The 24127-nt window shown below is 39.8% G+C and overlaps 2 protein-coding genes across 2 annotated transcripts; both read left to right on the forward strand.

Moving 5' to 3' along the window:
* Nucleotides 1–405: 405 nt before the first annotated feature.
* On the forward strand, nucleotides 406–11691 carry LOC122080002. The gene is made up of 7 exons (XM_042646840.1): nucleotides 406–924; nucleotides 1268–1408; nucleotides 1500–1865; nucleotides 2213–2455; nucleotides 9925–10017; nucleotides 10977–11177; nucleotides 11278–11691. Exons 1-7 carry the CDS (start codon nucleotides 586–588, stop codon nucleotides 11488–11490), a joined length of 1596 nt encoding a protein of 531 aa, XP_042502774.1. The 5' UTR covers nucleotides 406–585; the 3' UTR covers nucleotides 11491–11691.
* A 1460-nt stretch (nucleotides 11692–13151) lies between these two features.
* On the forward strand, nucleotides 13152–22230 carry LOC122079250 (alpha-mannosidase 2-like). Its single transcript, XM_042645543.1, has 4 exons — nucleotides 13152–13881; nucleotides 14131–14280; nucleotides 16468–16500; nucleotides 18949–22230. The coding sequence occupies exons 1-4, from the start codon at nucleotides 13315–13317 to the stop codon at nucleotides 21688–21690; spliced, it is 3492 nt and encodes a 1163-aa protein (XP_042501477.1). The 5' UTR covers nucleotides 13152–13314; the 3' UTR covers nucleotides 21691–22230.
* Nucleotides 22231–24127: the final 1897 nt, after the last annotated feature.

Below are 24127 nucleotides of genomic sequence, written 5' to 3' on the forward strand. Positions count from 1 at the left end.
GGCATAACAACATTTTTTTCTCTCAAATTCGTTTATAGAAACCACAAAATAAGTCCGATTTGTTTCGTTAAAATCGTTTTTAGAATTATAAATGGACATAAATTTTGATTTATGTTTTAAAAAACATGTGAAACGAAACAACTTTATGTTTTTGATATTGTGATTGATTGATGTGTATATCTTTTTCTCTTCAAATTTTTGTTTTTATTTCTTTTCTTGGCAGCCGAACATGGCTAGTTCTTGGCGTATTCAGTGAATCATCAGTGCCCAAGCAGATAGCCCGACACCGATGCCATTGATGAGCTGCCCCGATCGTCGTAGATGAGGAGATTCCACGTGGGGTCTCATTTACAGGTAGCGACCCTACGATGTCAGCATTAGTCGACTTTCATGTACTCTGTTATTTTCTTTTCCTTTTCCTCCAAATAGTGGGTAACGACCGACCGACCACGCATTCGCAAGACAGAAATGGATTCGTGACATATTCCTCCCTCAGTACTCGCCATCTTTGACCTTGTCACTACAACCATCAGGTACTAGGGTTCATCTGGAGCTCCTTCCGCTCAATTGTATCCAATCGAAGCCATGTCCTCGTCGTCGGCGACGTTATGCTGTCGGCACTTGTGGACGGTGTTCTTATGCTTTGTAGTGTTGGGGTTCGGTTTGAATTTTGGGAATGCGTTGAAAGTTCCGTTTAGGGTTAAGGACGTGCTTCCGGTTCTGCCTCGCCAGGTTTCATGGCCTGTGCTTAATAACCTTCACAGTGCTGTTGATCTATTGCCTATTTTTGTTGGTTCGATTGCTCCCAACAATGGATCCATTGAGTGGAAGGGTTCTTGCTTTCATGGTAATGATGCTCGATTCGATTTAACTAGTGGTGAAGGTGGTGAACAGGGACTGGGTGGAGGAGCTCTCTATCTTGAGGTCTCTTCGCTGTCCTTTTAATTTTATTATTGTTTCGTCTATGCTTAAGAGTCATTGCCAATTAGTTCAATAAATTAATTTTTTTCCTATCAAATTAACTTTTGGGCTCAAAGTTATTCTTAAAATTCTTACCTGCAGATTTAGACGTCCATTAATTGTCCTTCTCATAGTAGAATCCCATAGCCTGGTGTTGTACTTGTGTGCTATATATGCAGACTTCCAACATATATTCGACTGAGATTCAATCATCACAATACTTAGTTATAGCTTGTGATTATGATGTACTGATTGTCAATCATCTTTATATCCTTATTCCTTTGTTGATTTTTCCCCTCTTTCACAGACCAGTGAAGCTCACAGCTGGACTTGTATGGACCTTTATGTATTTGCAACACCCTATAGGATAACATGGGATTATTATTTCTCTGCTCGGGAGCACACTTTGAAGATCTCGTCATGGGAAGATCCTGCAGAATTGGAATATGTACGGTGGTGTGTTCTTGATTTGATGAATTCCACATTATATTTGATATGTGGATTGCATAAAAATGACATTCTTAGTGACCACTGATCAGGTAAGGCAGCATGGGATATCCATATTTCTCATGCCATCAGGAATGTTGGGAACCTTGCTTTCTTTGCTTGATGTCTTGCCTTTATTTGCAAATACTGCTTGGGGTCAGAGTGCTAACATGGCCTTTTTGGAGAAACACATGGGAGCATCATTTGAAAGACGGAATCAGCCCTGGAAAGCAACCATTAACCCAGACGATGTTCATTCTGGTGATTTCTTAGCTGTGTCAAAAATCCGTGGGCGATGGGGTGGATTTGAGACACTAGAGAAGTGGGTAACAGGTGCATTTGCTGGACATACAGCGGTTTGCCTAAAGGATGAAATGGGAAATTTATGGGTTGGTGAGTCTGGGCATGAGAATGACAAGGTACATGAATTACAATCTACAAATTTCTCGCCAGGAAAAGTAGGATAGGTTATTTGTCAGAATTGCATGCTATGAAAACCATGGTAAAGAACTTGCTTGCCAAGAAGAACATGACTATTTATGAGTACAGCTTAATTTGGCTGCGAGGTCATATTCTTGCAATGCAGATAGTGCTACTTTATTAGCTTTTACGAGATTTAAACTGGTTTTGTTCCTTCAACCAACACTGTTTGATTGTTAATGGGTCTTGAATGTTTAAAATTTTATGAGCATAAGTAATTTGTCATTGAGTCACACACTCATCCATGTCATAAACTATAGGTTTATTGTATTTTGTTGTGGTACAGGGAGAGGAAATTATAGTGGTAATTCCATGGGATGAATGGTGGGAATTGGCACTCAAGGATAGCTCCAATCCACATATAGCGTTGCTTCCCTTGCATCCAGACGTTCAGGCAAAGTTTAATGACACTGCAGCTTGGGCATATGCTCGGAGCATGACAGGGAAGCCATATGGTTACCACAACATGATCTTCAGTTGGATTGACACCATGGCGGACAATTATCCACCTCCTCTTGATGCTCACTTGGTATGTGTCATCATAAGACATTTTATGTTCTAAGATATTTTCATCTTTTTATTAGCTGAACTTTAAGCTTTTCATTGAGGCATACTGCATGTGCTTTTTGCTGCTGTTTTTTCAGAAATGGAATTTTCAAGCAAGTTTTTCTGATTGTTTGGAACTTGATGAGTGAAACAGGAGCTTTTATCTGCAAAAGAATATTGTGAATGACATAATGTAATGAGTAATGAGTGTTGTGTGTGTTCCACCATTCTACTCATTTTGGGCCATGTGTTCTATTGAGTCAACCAGTCATTTCCTTCCTTTCCACTTCACTACAGCCATCTTGGCTTCTCCTTCTCCTTTTAATGGCTTCAAATTGCACCATTTACTCCTCCGTGTTATTCAGTGCGCATTGCATGACCACCGACCTCCCATCATCTTGTCTCCTTTGGTGCTATTCCTATGTATGCATTTATACACATACATGGATGCATTGTATGTGCAGACGCACATATTACTTTTTAAGCAAATGTTGACAGGGTTTGACTTTTATATCTTGTTTTAATATTGGAAGCGTCTGAATGACACTTCTATTGTTGTTGTTGCAATATAAAAACCTTGTAACCAAAACCAGAAACCAGAAAAGAGAAGAAGAAGAGAAGAAAGAGAGACCAAAAGCTGTCCATAAAACAGAGCAGCCTGCGATCAGTCCAGTATATTACTGATCGCAGGTTATGTTGTTATATTAATAGCCTAAAAACAGTAAAACAAAGTTACAAGACTGCCCCTCCATAAGGATAAAACCCTAGAAGCAAAATAGGAACCCGATAGGACCAAAAGGCCCCTATCGGGTCCTCAGGTTAGCTCTAATCCCTTATCGGGATTAGCATCAACCTTCAACACTCCCCCTCAAGCTAGAGCATACACATCACCCATGCTCAGCTTGGTACAACCATTGCGAAAAGTAGGGGCAAACAAAGACTTAGTGAACATGTCAGCTAACTGATCCGAGGAAGGAACAAACGGAGTCTCAATCAGCCTCTTCAGAACAGCATCACAAACAAAATGGCAGTCCACCTCTATGTGTTTGGTCCTCTCATGGAAGACCGGATTACTAGCAATATAAACGGCAACTTGGTTGTCATAATACATTTTCAGAGGCTTGGTCACATTGGAAATCCCAACTCCAAGAGTAACGACCGCAGCCACATCAACTCAGTAGTGGTATGAGCCATAGCTCTGTACTCAGCCTCTGCACTGGACCGGGCAATAGTAGTCCGCTTCTTGCTGCGCCACGTAATAAGATTACCTCTAATAAAGGTACAATATCCAGTAGTAGATCTCTGATCAATAGCAAAGCCAGCCCAATCAGCATCAGAGTAGCCAACTAGTTCCATATGCCGATTAGGTCGTTAAATCAACCTTTTTCCAGGGGCACCTTTTAGGTAACGAAGAACATGAACAACAGCATCCCAATGGGCTTTCTGAAGAGACTGCATAAACTGACTAAGAATTCCAATAACATAAGAAATGTCAGAACGAGTCACAGTCAGGTAAATCAACTTGCCAATCAAGCTCCTGTACTGATGCACATCCTGGACGGGTTCACCATCATCCACACCAAACTTTTGGTGAGGATCCATAGGAATATCAACAGGTCTGGATGGAAGCATCCCAGTATCAGATAGAAGATCCACCACATACTTCCTCTGAGACAGACTGATCCCTTTTTTGCAGCGGATTACCTCAATCCCAAGGAAATAATGAAGTTGGCCTAGATCCTTTATCTGAAAATGGTGCGAGAGATGATCTTTAACTTCAGAAATTCCTGCCTCATCATTACCAGTCAAAATAATGTCATCAACATATACAATCAAGATAACCAATTTATCACCTCTGCAACGAACAAACACAGAATGATCAGAATAACACTGAGAAAAACCACAAGTAACTATGGTAGCACTGAACTTGTCAAACCATGCCCGAGGAGGCTGTTTCAGTCCATATATAACCTTGTGTAAGCGACACACGACCTGTACTCTCCCCCTGAGCAACATACCTCGGAGGTTGCTCCATATACACCTCTTCCTGTAAATCACCATACAAGAAGGCATTCTTGATGTCCAACTGAAATAAGGGCCACTCAAAGTTGACAGCAAGAGAAATTAGAAGACGAATAGAATTCAGTCTAGCAACCGGGGAGAAGGTCTCAAAGCAATCAACACCATAAGTCTGAGTATACCCCTTAGCAACCAGACGGGCCTTCAACCGCTCAACAAAGCCATCGGAATGATATTTAACAGTGTACACCCAGCGACACTTCACCAGATCTTTACCAGGAGGTAAATCTACCAGACTCCAGGTACCACAACTCAAAAGAGCATCCATTTCTACATCCATGACAGCCTTCCATCCAGGGATACGGAGGGCCTCAGTATGGGTATGGGGAATAGGGTTAGTGGAAAGAGATAGGGCAAGACCATGGATAGGAGAGAGAAGATGAGATAAAGATACAAATTTATCAATAGCGTACACAACCATAGATTTGTGAGTGCAAGAACGAGTACCTTTCCTGTGTGCGATCGGTAAGTCATTAGACGGAGGAGGAAGAGGAGCTTCACCAGAGGAAGCCGGCAGTGGAAGGAGTGAAGCATCTGGAGTAATTATCTTGCCACTAGGCTGTCCAATCTTCTTCCGGTGCTAATAAACCTGTAGGGGAGGAGAGTTACTGGCACTAGGAGCATCAGGGAATGGTACAAGGGAGGGTATGCGTGGAAGAGATGGAGAAGACCACTCTACACTAGATGAGGGCACAGGAGAAGGGTAGAATGAAGTACCCTCAAAGAAGGTCACATCGGCACTGACAAAGTTCCTATGTATAGGAGGGTCATAACACTTAAACCCTTTCTGAGTATGAGAATAACCCAAAAAAATACACTTAGTAGACCTAGGAGACAACTTATCAACTTGCATGTGCAAATTGTGAACAAAGCACACACACCCAAAAACCCGAGGAGGAACAGGAAAACTCGGTAAATTAGGGAACATAACAGAGAAAGGAGATTTGTCGGACAAAACAAAAGATGGCATGCGGTTAATCAAATGACGTGCAATTAAGACACCATCACACAAAAAATGTTTAGGAACATGCATATGCAACATCATGGCTCGGGTAACCTCAAGAAGGTGTCGATTTTTGCGCTCTGCAACTCCATTTTGCTGTGGAGTATAGGCACAACTAGTTTGGTGGATCATCCTATGAGTATCACAAAAATCAGAAATATCAGTTTGAGTATATTCTAAAGCATTATCAGAACGAAAGATTTTAATAGGAATGCTAAACTGAGTCTTTATTTCATTATGGAATTTTGTAAATACATGTAAAAATTCAGATTTGGCCTTTAACATGTAAAGCCATGTAAGGCGGGAATGTTCATCCACAAAAGTCACAAAATACCGAAACCTAAATCTATTACTGACTCTGCAAGGACCCCATACATCAGAGTGGACTAAAGAAAATAAAGACGGATTACGAGACACAGAGCGAGATGGGAATGACACACGGTGATGTTTCCCCAACTCACAAGCCTCACACTCTACCTAGGAGTAGACCTAAAACTAACAAATAAAAGTTGTAACCTAGAAAGTGACAAATGACCTAAACGGCAATGCCATTGGAAAGGAGTGATGTCCCCAACAGCTGTAGCAGCAGCAGAAGAGGTAGGATAGTCTCTGTTGAGGTAATATAATCCATTTTTTTCATGCCCTCCACCAATCGTCTTCCTCATGTGAAGATCCTGAAATACACAGTAAGAAGGAAAGAATATTACTGAGCAATTTAACGAACTAGTTAATTGACTCACAGAGAAAAGACTTAATGGAAATTGAGGAACATGTAAGATAGATGATAAGTTTATGGATGGGGTAGGTGAGATAGAACCATGACCTAGAACCGGTGTTGAAGCACCATTAGCAAGGATCACAGAGTTAGAACTGGAACTAGTAGAAAAGTCCTTAAAGAGTGATGACTTACCGGTCATATGGGCAGAAGCACCTGAATCAATGATCCAAGGGATAGATATAGTAGTAAGAAGGGAAGGGCTAAGGTACCTGTATGCTAGGGTAGCAGCGGATGTGGACGCACCAGTGGATGTATTAGCAGATGCCTCAAGAGTGTGCAAATGATGGAGTAACTGGTTGATGTCATCGTGCAGACCGATAGCTGAATCTCATGAAGAAGGTATTGGTTTAGTGTCAACTGGAGCCATTGTATCCGTACTATCATTAGACACTGCATGATTAGCTAACTGTGTTGCCCACTCTGGTTTGCCATGCTTTGTCCAACAAGTCTCCACAGTATGGTTGGGCTTTCCACAAAAAGTACACTGGCGAGCTGTACTGTTAGAGGGCTGTCCACCAGATCCTCGACCAGCCGATCTACGACCTCCCCCACGGCCGCGACCACATCCACGGTTGGCGTGGAAGGCAGAATTGTCTTTGGAAGATTGATCAGGTTTTGTGGAAGAGGTAATTCACTGCGGTCGTGAGTAGGTATCATTCAAAGTAGGCACAGTATCCCCTACAAGTAAGTGACCCTTCATTGCCTTTAGGTCATTGTTCAGACCAGCCAAGAATTTGGAGACGAAGAATTCATTCCGCTGAGCCTTCAATTTATCAATGTCAGTGGTCAAGGGTTGGAAGACATTGAGTTCTTCAACCATACCCTTGAAAGTACTGTAATATTCTGCAAGTGGCTTGTCTAACTGGCGAAATTTAAACATGTTTTTCATAGATATCATAGATCCGAGTCATGTTTTTTTCCTGAGAGTAGGTCTCCTTCAAGTCATTCCACACTCCCTTTGTAGTTGAATGAAACATAACATTAACAATGACATCTGGTTCCATATTGTTCCATAACCATATGAGGATTAAAGCATTCTCTTTCTGCCAATGAGTATAACTAGAGTCAGATTCCTTAGGAGGATCAGAGGTGGTGTAACCAAGCTTATTCTTTGCCATCAAATAAACCTTGACTGACTGAGCCCAAAGAAGATAGTTCGAGCTGCCCTTAAGCTTGATGGATGTAATCTGAATATCCACATTGTCCGAGGTAGAAGAGGTAGTAGTAGTAGTAGTAGTAGTAGTAGGGGTAGGGGTTTTGACCTCAGCCATGAGACTCAAATAATAATCACCCACAAATCAAATCTGAAAAACCAGCAGTAGTAAGCAATCGGACACCACAAACACAAAAAAAAAAAATTGATCCGATAGGGGCAGCAGTTAGGGTCAAACTAGCCCTGATAGAAGACCAACCAAATCTGCTAGATAGGAAGATGAAACAGCGGACAACAGCACTTCAGTATCAACAGTTATCCAGTCCATAAATAGGGGCAGCAGCCATAAAAAATAGGGAGGGATACGTCTCGACCTCAACCAGTACACATACTAAGCAAGTAGTAATAAAAAAGAGACCTAGTTTTACTTATGTCATGATAACTAGGTCAAACCAGGTAATAGATGCAGCAAGGAGGTGGCTGCACACCAGAAAAACAATACCGCTAGGTTGAAATCAGCAGCGATGATCTGTACTTAGCCAATCGATGTGATTTAGACCTGCTCTGATACCATGTTGCAATATAAAAGCCTTGTAACCAAAACCAGAAACCAGAAAAGAGAAGAAGAAGAGAAGAGAAGAAAGAGAGACCGAAAGCTGTCCAGAAAACAGAGCAGCCTGCGATCAGTCCAGTATATTACTGATTGCAGATTATGTTGTTATATTAATAGCCTAAAAACAATAAAATAAAGTTACAAGACTGCCCCTCCATAAGGATAAAACCCTAGAAGCAAAATAGGAACCCGATAGGACCAAAAGGCCCCTATTGGGTCCTCAGGTTAGTGCTAATCCCGATACGGGATTAGCATCAACCTTCAATAGTTGTATTTGGCATTTGAAACCTTCTTTTACTTGTCCTTTGTTTTATTCCAAGAAGTCATTAATTTGAAGGTAAAAGGATTTTCAAGCTAATTTGGATCATATATTTCAATAGATTAAACTGCCATGGAGAAGGGTAGGAATGTAAAATCAAACTAAATGTGTCTCTTGCTTTCTCTCTCTCCTCCTGAAACCCTGCCCCATGCCCTTTCCCTGTGCAGACTTCTCTTCAACTCTCCCAGCCCCAACCTGCTTCCTGTAAACCACCCCCACCCCTGCTTGCAAACCCCCTTCTTTCCCTACCCTCTCCCCTGCCCCACCCTGTTCCCTGGATATTCGCCCTCACCCTCTTCACATTTGATTTCATAGCTGGCCCAAAATCATCCTTGGTTTGGAAGAACAGTTGTGTGTGCAGACAAAATCTGGTTAGGCTGGGTAAATTCTTGGATTTCTTACTCCAGCTTCTTCATCTTCATCTTCTTTTGCTCTGTTTTGTTTTGTTTTTGTTTTTTTTTTTTTTTTTTTGTTTTTTTTTTTTTTTTTTCTTTTAGTTTTTGTTTTTTGTTTTGTTTTTTAATATATTTTTTTCTTTGTCATTTATTATGTTAATATTTTCTTTCTAAGGAAAAGTAAAGCACTCTTTAAATTCATAGCTAGCCCAAATGCATTATAATCTCTTAGGTGTTCTATCTCCTGTATTCACCGTCTCACCTTCTACCCAGCTTGACCAGATTTGCAAAGAACAATTTAGAACCAATAGGTTTATTGTTTCACTAAATTGAGCGGGAGTGTTAACACCCAGACACCCGATTATCCCTTTTCAACCTTGGTTGACCAAGCGAACAACATTTTTGGACAGTCATGTCAAGGCTTTCAACCCATCTAAGAGTGCTGCACTTGCAAAAAATGGTGCCAGAAATCAAGCCGGCAGTGCTTCTGCTCTGTGATACTCCGCTGTCTCCGCCACAACACTACAAATCAGTTTGTTGCCTTCCGCCGGAGATGGGCATGGTGGGAAAATACATGCGGAGTTGGGAAACTTCGGCAATGCACCTCATCCTCCTCCTCCCTTTGTCGCCCATCCTCTCTTGATCACGCACTTTGTTCCTTTTTGGAAGAAATATAAGAATAACACAAAAATAGAGGTGCAGTCTTCTATTATTTAAAAACAATGTCTTAACTTGATTTTACGAGTTTGTCCATTGACATGTGATTGAGCTGTTGTTTTCAAGATGTCAGTAGTTTTCAAGTATTTATGTGAATCATTTTTTTTTTATTTTGCAAAAAATTTCATTTCTCCAACAATACAAGAATAATTGGTGGCTAAAAAAAAGAGGTTACAAACTTACTGACACCTTGAGAGGTATCAATAAGAAAATCCCATATATTTTTGTCTGGTATTTTCCAAACATGACATATTTCAGGCAGACAAGTGTCACCTTATGATTGATTGGGTGATGCTCTTTGCTTAATTTTTTTGTTAGCTTTTTCTTCAATCTTTTGTTACTTGAATGGAGGGAAACCAACTTAGAGCTGGCATTCTTTTACTCTACTTTTGTAGGTACTTTCTCTAATGTCAATGTGGACTAGACTGCAGCCAGTCTATGCTGCAAATATGTGGAATGAAGCTCTTAACAAGCGGCTTGGAACTGAGGTATACGTTGCTTCTATTTGAAGATCATTATATTTGTTGTTCTAGGACTGCACTGTGTTTGTCGCATGATATGTGTATTAGTGTATATACCTTCATTTTTCTTTTGTTGGTATATGTATTATACCAATTTTCCATGTCATTCTCCACTTTGTGATAAATTTCGGTCTGAGAACTATGCAACAAAGAAAGGTAAAATGTGAGACTAGTGGCTGCATTCTCTCATGTGAATTGTAAATGTACCTACAGGAAGAAAACCTGGTACAGCCATACAGTTTTATGTGGATTTGTCCCTCCATTGATTTCTGAGGAGTTTAGCAAGGTGCTACAGTAAGAATGTAATGGTTAATTAGAGAAAAATAAAACTTAAATAAATAAAAAAAAAAAAAAAATGGAATTCTGAAGGAAAGTCCCATTTTATCAGATTCAACAGCCCACATCATAACAGAATGCATCGAAATTTTTTGGAAACAAAAGAATGAAGGATGGAAAGATTGTGGAAGACAAATTATAATAGCTGTCAAAGAAGTTTTAAGTCAAATGTATGTGTGTGTTTTGGTATAAAAGTTGAATTCCAAGGTGAGCAGGTGATTGTATTGGGGAGGAAGTTGTTGAAAGAGGGAGATACCATACTGCACAATTCTTCTGCTCTGTGAAATTCAAGTTCTAGGATTTTTTTTTTTTTTTGAATAAATAACCAGAATTTATTACCAAACCAGAATAATAGGATATAGCAGATAGTATACAACACCACCATCGAGCAGCCAAAGGCTAAGACCACCACAGGGCACTACATTATTGGGAAACAGACCACCTGCTGCAAGCTTGTTGGCCAATGAATTATCCAATCTTCTATTCTTCTCCAACCATAATGATGAATATATATTCTGTTGAATTCATGCACCTGACAACTTCCTGAATTATTTACATTTATATTCTATACCTATGCATGTTTGATTCAGGGATTGGACTTACATGAAATTCTTGCCGAGACTGAAAGGCATGGAATGACCTTCGAGGAATTACTTGTCATCCCAGAACAAGATGACTGGGTATATAGTGATGGGAAATCAACAACCTGTGTTGCATTTATCCTTGAAATGTACAAAGAGGCTGGTATATTTGGTCCTGTTTCCAGCGCTATCCAGGTTACGGAGTTCACCGTAAGTACCAAATGCCTTGTATGTCAGGTTTGCTCAAATTTCTTGCCTTTCTTTTTCTTTTTTGTAGTTTCATCTGACATGGCTGCATTACTGCTTACAGATTCGTGATGCTTACATGCTTAATATATTTGAGAATAATCGGACACGCCTACCGAGCTGGTGTAATGATAATGATGACCAACTCCCGTTCTGCCAGATTCTTGGAGAGTATCGCATGGAATTGCCTCAGTACAATACCATTGAGCCATATGCCAAAATGAATGAGAACTGCCCTTCCCTACCACCAACTTACGGAAGACCAGTAAGCTGTTGATAATCCTAACCCTGGCGAAGTTGCTGTTACTTGTGGTCCTCAAGGATGCACTTTTGCTTTGATGTTGGAGAGTATCAGTACTGATGTACTGGAGATGTCTGTGGTTAACTTGTGCGAAATCTTCAAAATCTGTACAGAATTTTTTCTTTCTTAAATACAGTTGACACGTTTAAATTAATAGGAATTGTGATATTTTCTGTGTGTTTGGTGACTAGTATTTATAGTTGTTCAAACGACATTGAATTTTCAAAAATTTTTTTTTTTGACCTTGAATTTTCATGGAATCTGGAATTTTGATGGCAATTTGCTTGGACACAGTTTCTCTCCACCTATGGTGAAGAGAGAATCTCTTCATCGACCCCATCTGACAGAACTGAAGAAGGGTATTTTAGATCATGAACAATGGGGGATCTATTCATCCTCCAGCATGTCACTCGTGCCTTAGAAACTGGTTCAAATGCTATACCAGTGAGTTGTTATACTTCATACTTGTGCAAGGTTAGACGTACGTGATTTAAAAAGATTTGAGAGGTTAATTGTGATATATGATAGTTTAGTGGTATAATCTATTCTACCAAAAAGGGAAAAAAAAGTGGTGTAATCTATGTAGTTATTGTCAAGACAAAGTAATGACAGTTCACGAAATTTGGAAATTTAGGTATGTCTTCTTAGAGTGAGGCTTGCCATCCCAATGGGTCATTTCTATTGAGTTGTGTAGGCGCTTCTTTAGGGGAGATGGTAAAAGGAGATTTATGCTTTTCTAGAAAGTGTAATTTGCAAATTGTATATAAGAAGAGAAAATGAATTTCTAACCCGAACAAAAAAAAAAGAAAAAAAAAAAAGAAAAGGCTGGGCATGTTAGCACTGTGTCCAGTTATGCGTTTGCATCTCTCCTCTCTTGAAAAAGGGCCCCTGAACTTCCCATTTCAGCCCCCCTCCATTGTTGAGCCATTAGCTCCAAGAAAATTTGTATCGTGCTCAACCTCTGCTCTCAACTGTTTTCTGGTTAAAAGAGAATATGATAGCTATAGTTGCCATCATGTTGAAAACCATAATGATCATGAAAATTGATGATTTATTTTTTCTTTCTTAAAACTTCTTATAGGTAAGAGAATGCTACTGAGTTGGCAAAGGTACACCCTAGTGCATGGGCAAATGAAAGGAAGTGCATGAGCATCTTTAGAGCCCTACATGATATGGGTAGTATGGTCTTTCTCCACCTGTTGTGTTTGGATGTGTACCTGGGCCAACTGATAACGTTCTTTCTTCCATTTCTTACTTAGATTAGGAGGGAGATGGTTTCCTAAAAGACAGTGCTACCCTGCACCAATATGGGGTCTAATGAAATTCCATACACCAAACCGAGAATGACATAACAAAAAAATACAGTAAAAACCATATAAATTCATGGACACGAAAAATTATCAAAGTACTTGTCTTGGGTTTCTGTTGGGATCTTTTCTCAGCCTTACGATCAGAGCACATAAATTTGCCCTAATACTTGTCTTGGGTTTCTGTTGACATGTGTTGTCGACTTGTGAGTCAGTCGGACAGATGAACTTTGAAAGATTCGTATCCTATGGTATTTATGCAAGAGCTAGGACCTCGGCCACAGAGCACCGTCTATCTCGTGGGATAACGTATAAGACCTTGGTCTTTGACGCGACTTCCCTAGTTGGACTCGGTGAAGATGTACTTTCAGTTCAAGTGCGGTGAGAGAGAAAGAGCGAGACTAGCGAGAGTAGTTTGGCTACAGCCAAGCTAACGACGGCAGTTCCACAGTTGTTAGTTGGTGTACCCTAGTAATTGGAATTTGATCTATCCATGGCCTTCTCCTCCGGCACCGGCAATAGCCGACGGGGAGGATGGGCCAACTCTCTCCTCCCATATTCATCTAATTCAACCAAATCGAAGCTTCCCAGGAAGTCCCGGCGGCGAGTGACTGTTCGTGATTTCATCTTTGCTAACTTCTTCACTATTGGCCTCTCGATCTCTGTTCTTTTCTTCATCGCTATCGTCTTCCGCTATGGTATCCCAAAACCTCTTTCAACTCCTTTCAGACCCAGAAATTTCCGTCAGTCCAAGTTCAGAAAACCAATTAATCGAAAGCCCGCCTTGTTGGAGGGCGGAAATGAGGTCGCTTCCGCTGCTGTTGTCGATATCACGACTAAGGATCTATATGATAAGATCGAGTTCCTGGATGCGGATGGAGGCCCCTGGAAGCAGGGTTGGAGGGTGACTTACAAGGGCGATGAGTGGGATTCAGAGAAGCTGAAGGTTTTTGTGGTTCCGCATTCACATAATGATCCTGGTTGGAAGCTCACTGTCGAAGAGTACTACAGCCGGCAGAGCCGGCATATATTGGATACAATTGTAGAGACTCTGTCCAAGGTGAATACTTTGTTTCCTTTTTACCTTTCGGATTTCATTGTTTCAAAGGAGGAGAGGGTTGGGGGGGGGGTAGAGGATAAGATAATGCTACATGCTGGATTTTATTTTATTTTATTTTATTTTTTATTTTTTTTTCAAATGAAGTAGTCCTGGATTTCTGGATGCATGGAACTAAATTAATCTGGGATTTTTATTTAGCTGATTCTGAGTATTAAGTTTTCTAAGGAAACTCTTGAATTGGAACTGTAGGATGACCGCCGCAAGTTTATATGGGAGGAGATGTCATATTTAGAGAGATGGTGGAGAGATGCCTCAGAGGCTAAAAGAAAAACTTTCCGCAATTTAGTCAATAATGGGCAGTTAGAAATTGTTGGCGGTGGTTGGGTGATGAATGACGAGGTAACTGCATGCATGCGCATATGTGTCATAGATTTTGAGGTTATATATAACCAGCTATGCCTTATTTTGAGTTCTTATAAAGTTTCCTTCTTGATTGCATTCATCTTCTTGTACTCTTGTTGATGTAATGTCAACTCTTATGTTGCTTTCAGAAAATTACTTAGAAAACAGCATCAATTTAGACTGTTGCATCCGGATTCTTTAACATATATCTAGGTGCTCAATCTTGTAGCTGAATTGGCTGGCTTAATCCTACCTCTGAATTAAATCATGAGGTTGGTGGTTCAAGACCGTCTTAGCAACTGTCTAGTGATAAAAGATTTATGGCTTGTCAGTAACTTGATGTGGTTCACTCATAACGACAAGGCTGTAGGTTGATTTGTTTATTTAGGAGCAGGAAAAAAATGGTATCAGTTCCTGCTTCTATTACTTTCTTAAATACTTGGATTACAGTAATTAAAAAATTCTGACTTCACAAGTTACTGACCATTACCGATTTTACCTTTGAATTATAAACCTTTGGAATCACTTGGTGCATGCTCATAATTAGGCTCAAATATTACTGAGTCTATGCAGTTGAGTCCATAATTTCTGTTTTGAATTCTTAGGCTCAAATATTACTGAGTCTATGTAGTTGAGTCCATAATTTCTGTTTTGAATTCTGATTACTGAGTCTATGCAGATGAGTCCATGACTTCTGTTTTGAATTCCCTCTGATCCTTTTCCATTCAAGTGACCGTTTTTTCAGAAAATGATGTCACGCTGTCTTGATTGATGTGATAATCTCCATTTTTTCAATACCCTAGTGTCATTTGTGAAGCCTTCTGGTGTTATCAATATCCTCCATTTTATTCTTTAAAACCCACATTTTGAATTGACTGAAAACCATTGCACTTTATGCAGAAAATAGTATGAAGTTATAGACTTAACGTTATTTGCCTGTGATAATTTACTGTTAAGTTATATAAGTGGTTTCCCTGATTTGCCATTAGTTTCAAGGAAAAAAATATCTCATTGAAGCTGTGCAGAAACATAAAAAAGTAGATTCCTTTTTGGGGCTAGATAACTCTTCTATGAGATCTGAGAAAGAGGAAAATAGTACAAGCTACAAACAGGTTTAAAGATGGACCATAACCATCCCTAAGACTACAAGAAGGAATTACTGATACATGCTACAATCTCACAAAGGAATGGTAGTTCCCAGACACAATCTTCAAATAAATATATCTCAGACATACTAAAGTCGCCCAAAGGAATGCTAGACACAAACTACAGTGTTGGCTGAAGAACTCCTTGGCCCCTACTTTTCTAAGTCCTTCATGATCTTATCAACTGTTCTAACTTCTAAGCTTCCACTAGAATGAGCTGTTTGAATATTTAATAACTAAATGTATCTAACGATGGTAGAATCTTCTTGGCTCACTACCAGGATCTCTCATCCAGCTTATCACATTGGCTACATTGCTTATTCACCTTCCACTAAATATTTTGGGTGTGAATTTTGCAGAAAAATAGTTAGATCTTGGTTAATCATATTGTTACCTCCATGATACAGCTGGATCCTTTTCCTCAATCTCCTGTATCCCCGTGCCCAAACATGCTTCTATAGTTGTCTCAGTGTCTAGGCAACTCAAGGTGTTGGAGGGGGCCTGGACGCAAGGCGACACCTAGAAGGTAACCAAGGCAACCATAGTTGTCAAAGCGTCGCCCATATGCCTTGACAACTGTTGATGCTTCCTTGTCAAGTGAGATAAAGAAATCCACATTATTGTGTATTCGAAATAAATGGATCCTTAATTATAAAAAGAAGAAGAAGCATAAAGTCACTGACATAATTTTACTTGCTTGTTTTTCATTTATGATGTAAACCATCATTGTGATGTTCTCCCCACACACCACCCAAGAAAAAAAAAGAACTTCTGGGTTGAGGTTAGATCAAATTACAGCTGCTAATCGATTTTTTTTTTTTCTTTCTTTTTCTTTCTGGTGGAAGGGGGGGTTTCAATTTGAATTTTATTGGTACAACTCTGTTGGTTCTGGGACTCTGCTAGTCGGTAGATGTGATGCTGATCCTTACGGTTGTTGCAGTGAGACGAACTTGGTTTTGATTGCTCCAAGAATATCTATCTAATTTTTTATTTATTTTGGAATCAGATATTATCTAATATTGTTTTCTTTTTCCCCCAGGCTAATTCACATTATTATGCGATAATTGAGCAGGTAACTCAGAAGAGCTTTCTTTTTTTTTTTTTTTCTTTCTGCCATTTATGGCTTCTTGGTTTCTATTTCAGCAGCTATTTGTTTCAGGATTCACTGTATAGATCCGATTAAGTAGCACCTTAGTGGTTTTAATCATTCTTTGCCTGTATCTCTTCAATGGACACTTTGGGAGTCTGGGACTTGGTCGTTATTCATAAGAAAGAAGATGTTAAACTGGGAATGTAATATTGTAATTATTCTCTTTAGCATGTTATTACCATCAGCTCAATTTAACTGAACTAGTCCTCTCATCTATGCTATTTGGGGGCCCACTTGAATCATGTTCCACTATTCGCTCTATGTAGGGCTTCTGTTATGGAGGCCAGATGGCGATGGATGGGTTTTTACATTAGGATTTTAGGAAGAACATGTTATGTATTGTACTACACATGCTAGGGATTTGTTCATATATTCTTTGAATAGTTTAGACTTTAGAGTATCATTTGGTGATAGCTAATGGTATTAATAGGAGCCAGTTTTAAGAACATATAGTGGATATGTTTCTCATAAATTGGGAAGTTTAAGCTAACCATGCAATATGAATAGGAAGCCTGTGCAATTGCAAATATGTAAATATGCTTGTCTTAAAGTAGGCTTTGAGTAGAAAAGTAATAAATGATGTGAAGGATTACTGATCAATGCATTAATCAATAGATTGTAGAACTCAATGATTGTAACTATTTCATCCGAGAATCCATCTGTCGAGACTCCTGACCTATTTTGTTGGACAAACACAAGGAAAATTCAGATAAATGGAAAAAAGAAAATACATGGAAATGCCTTGGAAAAGATTTTGATTTGATGTAGTTACTCCAAGTTCAATTTATTCCAATCTGGAACTGGAATGCTTGGTCAAATTTTTGTAAAAGAATACAATTGATGTGTTATGTTTTGCAGTTACTAGAGTGCTTGAGGAATGTGAAAATCAAATGGGATTTCCACGGTTATTTTTTTCATTGTGTTTGAAATGTTTCCTTGGACCTTTAAAGTTGCATTGGAGTTGCTGATTTGCACCTTCTTCTTTCTGGACCCTAGAGATGGACACTTTCTACATGGGGTGGGGTGTGGGGGAATACCCTGGAGATATAGATATGGGCACTCAAGTTGGGGATTTTTTAAAACAATTTGGGACCTATGTCCACTCAAACATTTCATTTAGTATCTTAAGCATATTTTTTTTTTGGTTAATTTAAAGTTTTTACATCAGGTGGAAATGAATTAAACGTATAATATTTCTATGACTAAATGGTTTGATGTTTTATGAAGTACTGATTTTATATATCTGCTAATAAACATACAATATATATATATATATATGTATATATATTTTGATACTGGGCCGGCCTCTGGCGCTATGGTTAAGTTGCACTATTCCAACATATTGGTCACGGATTTGAACCTTGGAAATAGCCTCTCCCGCAAAGCAGGGGGTAATGCTGCATACATTTGTCCCTCCTAGACCCTGCAGTAGCAGGGGCCTCGTGCACTGGGTTGCTCTATTTTTAGGGAGGGGAAGTAAATAACAGCCAGGAGGCTCAAACTCGAGACCTCCCGTGAATGTGGGCTTTTTGCGCACCACAGCTCGCCTACTGCTTAGTTGTTAATAAACATACTATACTATTGGGAGTAGCAAATAAGCAATGATTAAGAGGGAATGAGAAACTCTTCTGCTACAGATGCCTGTGTTTATCTAAGTATATTATGTATTACCTTGGTTTGCTGTTATGGTCGTTAAGCAATTGGAAGTATTCAAGTATAACTACTCACTACATATTTGAGGTTATGTCGTTAGATGATATGTAAATCCTTGTGCTGAATTCTTTGGGTGTGGTTAGGTACACAGTCTGTTGGATATTTCTTCGAACTTTGTATTATTCCTTTGTTAATTTATTTTATAGAAATCTATTTATTTAGTCACATGAACAATATAATTTGCCGTGAGGTTGTTTTCATTAAATTCTTAAGAATGCTGGATTTTGGAACATAGTGTTGGTTATGGGTCACTTTTTCCTCCCCCCCCCCCCCCCTCTTCTGTGTTTCTATGCATCAATGCATGTATGGCATCCCACAAGATATAATTGTTGTGAAGGTTTTTATGATAGTTAATTGGTGTAAGTAGTATAACTCCTGGTGGAGTTCTATGGATTTTGCATTTCTGCTGATTTGGCGTTTAGTGTTTACACACATGGTTTGAGAGTTTACCCCTTGATGTTTTGTCTTCTGAAATTTGTTGCTTCTTCCTCGATTTAAGTTCATTATATCCATACAATTTCTAATTTTTATGTAGGTTTCTGTTAAACTATGTGACTGTACTATTATGTCTTGTTGTTAAGCTATCATTGAAATTCTATAAGCAGAGCTCTAGGCCTGATAGGTTCCACTCTGATCTTTATTCACATTATGTCTCAGATGACAGAAGGCAATATGTGGTTAAATGATACCGTTGGGGTTGTCCCAAAAAATGCTTGGGCTATAGATCCATTTGGTTACTCACCTACCATGGCATATCTGCTCAGGCGTATGGGTTTTGAGAACATGCTTATACAGAGGACCCACTATGAGCTGAAGAAGGAACTTGCTCGACATAAGAATTTGGAATACATATGGAGACAGAGCTGGGATACCGAGGAAACTACTGATATTTTTGTCCACATGATGCCTTTTTATTCCTATGATATTCCACATACGTGTGGGCCTGAGCCTGCTGTTTGTTGTCAGTTTGACTTTGCACGAACGCGTGGCTTCTCTTACGAGCTCTGCCCATGGGGACAACATCCAGTTGAAACCAATCAGGACAATGTGCAGGAGCGAGCACAGAAACTATTAGATCAGTACAAGAAAAAGTCAACTTTATTCAGAACAAACACTCTTCTCATTCCTCTTGGGGATGATTTTCGTTACGTCAGCATTGATGAAGCAGAAGCTCAGTTTAGAAATTACCAGTTGTTGTTTGATTATATCAATTCTAATGCCAATCTGAATACTGAAGTGAAGTTTGGTACTCTGGAAGATTATTTCCAAACACTTCGTGAGGAGGCAGAGAGAATTAATTATTCCCTTCCTGGTGAGGTTGGCTCTGGACAGGTTGCTGGCTTTCCCTCATTAGCAGGTGATTTTTTTACATATGCTGATCGCCAACAGGATTACTGGAGTGGCTACTATGTTTCTAGGCCTTTCTTCAAATCTGTTGATCGCGTATTAGAACAGACACTGCGAGCATCAGAAATGATGATTGCATTATTACAAGGATACTGTCAGAGATCGCAATGCGAAAAGTTCACCACTAGTTTTTCCTACAAGTTGACAGCTGCAAGGAGGAATCTAGCACTTTTCCAGCATCATGATGGCGTCACTGGCACGGCGAAGGATCATGTAGTAGTCGATTATGGAACACGGATGCATTTATCTCTACAGGACCTGCAAATTTTCATGTCTAAAGCTGTTGAAGTACTGCTTTATATCCGCCATGAGAAATCAGACCAGAATCCATCTTTGTTTGAGCCAGAGCAGGTGCGATCAAGGTATGATGTCCAGCCAGTGCATAAAATAATCAGCCCTCCAGAAGGCAGTGCACAGTCGGTGGTCTTCTTTAATCCCTTGGAGCAAACAAGAGTTGAAATCGTGATGGTTATTGTTAACAGGCTAGATGTAACTGTTTTAGATTCAAATTGGTCATGTGTGGAAAGCCAAGTTTCTCCAGAGTGGCAGCACAACAAAGGCAAACTTTTCACCGGGAGGCATCGTCTTCATTGGCAAGCTTCCGTTCCTGCCATGGGATTGCAAACCTACTACATTGCTAATGGATATGTTGGATGTGAAAAGGCCAAACCGGCTAAACTTAAAATTTTTGCGTCTTCCAATGATTTACCTTGTCCTACTCTGTACCCTTGCTCAAAATTAGATGGTGATATGGCAGAAATCAAGAACAATCATCTGACACTTACCTTTGATGCCAAACTAGGTTTGTTGCATCAAATGAACAATAAGGATGGCTCAAAAACAGTGGTGGGAGAAGAAATAGGTATGTACACTAGCCCAGGAAGTGGTGCCTACCTGTTCAAACCTGATGGTGAGGCTCAGCCAATTGTTCAAGCTGGTGGGCAGATTGTAATATCAGAAGGACCTTTGATGCAAGAAGTTTACTCTTATCCAAAGACAACATGGGATGAAACCCCCATCTCCTATAGCACTCGAATCTACAATGGAGAGCACACTATTCAGGAATTTCTCATAGAGAAGGAATATCATGTTGAGCTTCTTGGTGAGGACTTCAATGACAAGGAGTTAATAGTTAGATTCAAGACACAGCTTGACAACAGACGGGTTTTCTATTCTGATTTAAATGGTTTTCAGATGAGCCGGAGGGAGACATATGATAAAATCCCTCTGCAGGGAAATTATTACCCAATGCCCTCCCTCGCATTCATGCAGAGTCTGACTGGCCAACGGTTCTCTGTCCATTCTCGGCAATCATTGGGTGTAGCAAGCCTTAAAAATGGCTGGCTTGAGATTATGTTGGACCGCCGTCTGGTGAGAGATGATGGCCGTGGTCTTGGACAAGGAGTCATGGATAACCGTCCAATGAATGTTCTGTTTCACATTCTGATAGAATCCAATGTCTCTTCAACAGCAGATCCGGTTTCTTCACCTCTTCCCCTCAATCCCTCACTTCTGTCTCATTGTGTTGGGACCCACTTGAACTACCCAATGCATGTATTCACCGCCAAGAAACCACAGGAAGCATCCATGCAGCTCCCACCTAGATCCTTCTCCCCTTTGTCTGCTTCCTTGCCCCATGATTTTCATATTGTGAGTTTCAAGGTTCCACGGCCTTTAAAGTATTCTCACCTGCTCCATGGGGACTCCAGATTTGTTTTAATAATACAGAGGCGACAGTGGGACTCTGCATACTACTGTCAGAAGGGCAGGCCCCAGTGCTCAATTATGGCCGATGCGCCTGTTAATCTGTTTTATATGTTTAAAGATCTTGCAGTTTTGAATGTGAAAGCAACTTCCTTAAATCTCTTACATCATGATACAGAATCACTTGGGTACATTGAGCAGATGGGAGATGTTGCACAAGAGGGACATGTTATTATGTCACCCATGGAAATACAGGCTTACAAATTGGAATTGAGGCCCCAGCAATGAATTTTAAATACTGCTTGACCTGCTCTTTCTCATTCCTCTCTGGCTTTGGATTGCATTTGAGCTCCGAAATATCTGTTGAATGAGCTTGTTTATTTGATCTTCTAAGTGGCTGATCCTAAGGTCGGTCAGAAGGGATGAATTCCAGCTTCAAGAGAAGCTAGCTAAATTGCACATTGTTGTGGAATATCTTATCCAGTTGAAGCTGCAGTGGGCTGGGCAAGTAGTGGCAACTGTAGGGCCTTGTCAGGTTTGTTAAGAGGCTGGCAATGAAGTATGGGATGGTTTGCTCAGTTCAGCTCCACAGGAATGTGATCGCTTTCGCAATACAGATATGCCCCTCCCCCCTCTTTTGTTTGGGGAGCTGACGACTGCATTGGCCTTACACTCTGTAAGATGGTCCTAATGTTATAATCTTGTTTTGTTCAGGTAGTTGACTGCTTCATTGAAAACGTTCCTAAGTAATACTGAAAGTGCTGTAAACAAATATATTTATTTTGGTGCACAGAATAATAAATGGGACTGGGCATGAGTTTTCCTGGACATGTACCGCAGTGTTTCATTATGGTGCTCGAGTTCTGTTGCTTTCTCTTTCTTAGTCTCTCTGGCTTGGTGTCTTGGTGAAAATTTCTTGATTTGTTTTCGAGGATGAAAATGCAGTTGATACTTTGTTTATGAGTTGGGGAAGGGGCTTGCATGGTGAACTTGTGCCTTATGTACAGGTACAAAAACAACTATATTTTATAGCTCGGGTTAAACATAACATCTCTAGACTGGGGATGGAATGCGGGCAAAAGTTTCCAAAGAACTATACGTGTGCATTTGATGTTCCTACACTTTTTGTAATATGGACAAAGATTATTTGGTATTCCAACCATTGGATGGATGGGAACTCCTTAGATAGATCACCTGCTCTGCCAAATGACCCACCAGAGGATTTTGCTATGTTTTTGAACAGTCCTTGCTATCAAATAGTTTCACGAAGAATAGACTTGTTCAAACAATTTTGAAACCACTACATGTGGAGAAATCAAATTGGTATGAAATTTGATGCAGTTATGATTTGAAAACAAGTCCATTATATTTGATAAAATTTAGGTAACACGGGCCGCCTGCCTCTGTTGCAACTTAGGGAGACTTCAGCAGTTGAATTCATGCCTCGATTGCAACTTCAATAATGAAGCAAGAGGTTATGAAGTAGGAAGTTGCAAGTTGCAAATCAAGTCTGCCACCTGAGCATGAGGTTTAAAATAAAATTGAACTACAGCTGCAACCAACTGAAGTAACTTAAAGTTGAACTCTGTAAAAAAAGGGGCATACCCATTGCACTCTCGCCATTGTGGGGAGAGGGTCATAATATATGCAGCTTTACTCTCGCTTTGTGGAGAGACTTTTTCCTTGACTTGAACTTGTGACCACTTGGTCACAATGGAGCAACATTACCATTACACCTATGTCCACCTTCGGTAGTTACCATTGCACCTATGGCCACCCTCAGTAGTTGAACTGTGCAAATTTCCTAAATTGCAATCCTACTTTTGCTTTAATTTGAGTTTGCTTCACAGAGAGGCTGTTTTCTTCACTTGAACCTGTGAGTCTGCGACCACTTGGTTACAACGGAGCAACCTTACCATTGCACATATGTCTACCCTCAGTAATTGAACTCTTGCAAATTTTCTAAATTGCAACCCTACTTTTGCTTTAATTAGAGTTGCTGATGAACTAACAAAGATTGGCTGCAGAGTGAGGCATTTTTATAAATTCAGCACCCAGAGAAGAAGGGGGAAAATGATTGGGTGGCAATTGGGAAGGTGCTGTACTTTGGCAAAATCTGGAAATCAAACCCTGAAACGGTAATATTTCAACAAATTATCCAACAAAAGAAACTCTTTTAGTAAATTATCATTATTCATGTAGAAATTATCAACTTGCTATTTGACAGTGGAAACAAACAACACGGTGGCTGAATTTAAGGCTTGATGAGTTCAGTATTATCAGTGATTTTTAATGTGCATAATAACAAAAATTCCTGACTAATAGTTTTCACTTTTCACACTCATTCTGTTCAGTGTTCACAACCAAACATAGCCAAAGTCCTTGTTCATGTTTTTTTATTCGCTTTCATGACTAGTAACATTTCTAGTCTGACAGCAGCGACTAAATTGAGCTTACTCTACTGGATTGTAAATTACAAATAATTTGTACGAGTTAGTCCAGAGACCAACAGGATACTGAAAGATATTAACATAGTTGCAAAGAAGTGTGTCAGCACAGAATGGGTTCGATAGAGCACGAACCATTTAGTATCTGCGGCTCCTAATTTTTGTTAGATAGCTTTCATGAGGGTGAGCATGACATGGTAGATACAAAGAGCTCTTTTATGGCATTCCTTTATGAGCAGTCAACTTGCAGATCAAGTCACCTTGAGTTACTCTCCATA

Source organism: Macadamia integrifolia, chromosome 5 (genome assembly GCF_013358625.1).
Source record: "Macadamia integrifolia cultivar HAES 741 chromosome 5, SCU_Mint_v3, whole genome shotgun sequence".
Taxonomy (NCBI): domain Eukaryota; kingdom Viridiplantae; phylum Streptophyta; class Magnoliopsida; order Proteales; family Proteaceae; genus Macadamia; species Macadamia integrifolia.

Bases quoted from the DNA above. Each gene is read 5' to 3' on its own strand.
- LOC122080002 (XM_042646840.1), top strand. From the start codon at position 586: ATGTCCTCGTCGTCGGCGACGTTATGCTGTCGGCACTTGTGGACGGTG. The intron at 1,409-1,499 runs GTACGGTGGTGT...ACCACTGATCAG, and splicing joins ATCCTGCAGAATTGGAATAT to GTAAGGCAGCATGGGATATC. The intron at 10,018-10,976 runs GTATACGTTGCT...TGTTTGATTCAG, and splicing joins ACAAGCGGCTTGGAACTGAG to GGATTGGACTTACATGAAAT.
- LOC122079250 (XM_042645543.1), top strand. From the start codon at position 13,315: ATGGCCTTCTCCTCCGGCACCGGCAATAGCCGACGGGGAGGATGGGCC. The intron at 13,882-14,130 runs GTGAATACTTTG...TTGGAACTGTAG, and splicing joins TTGTAGAGACTCTGTCCAAG to GATGACCGCCGCAAGTTTAT. The intron at 16,501-18,948 runs GTAACTCAGAAG...ATTATGTCTCAG, and splicing joins ATTATGCGATAATTGAGCAG to ATGACAGAAGGCAATATGTG.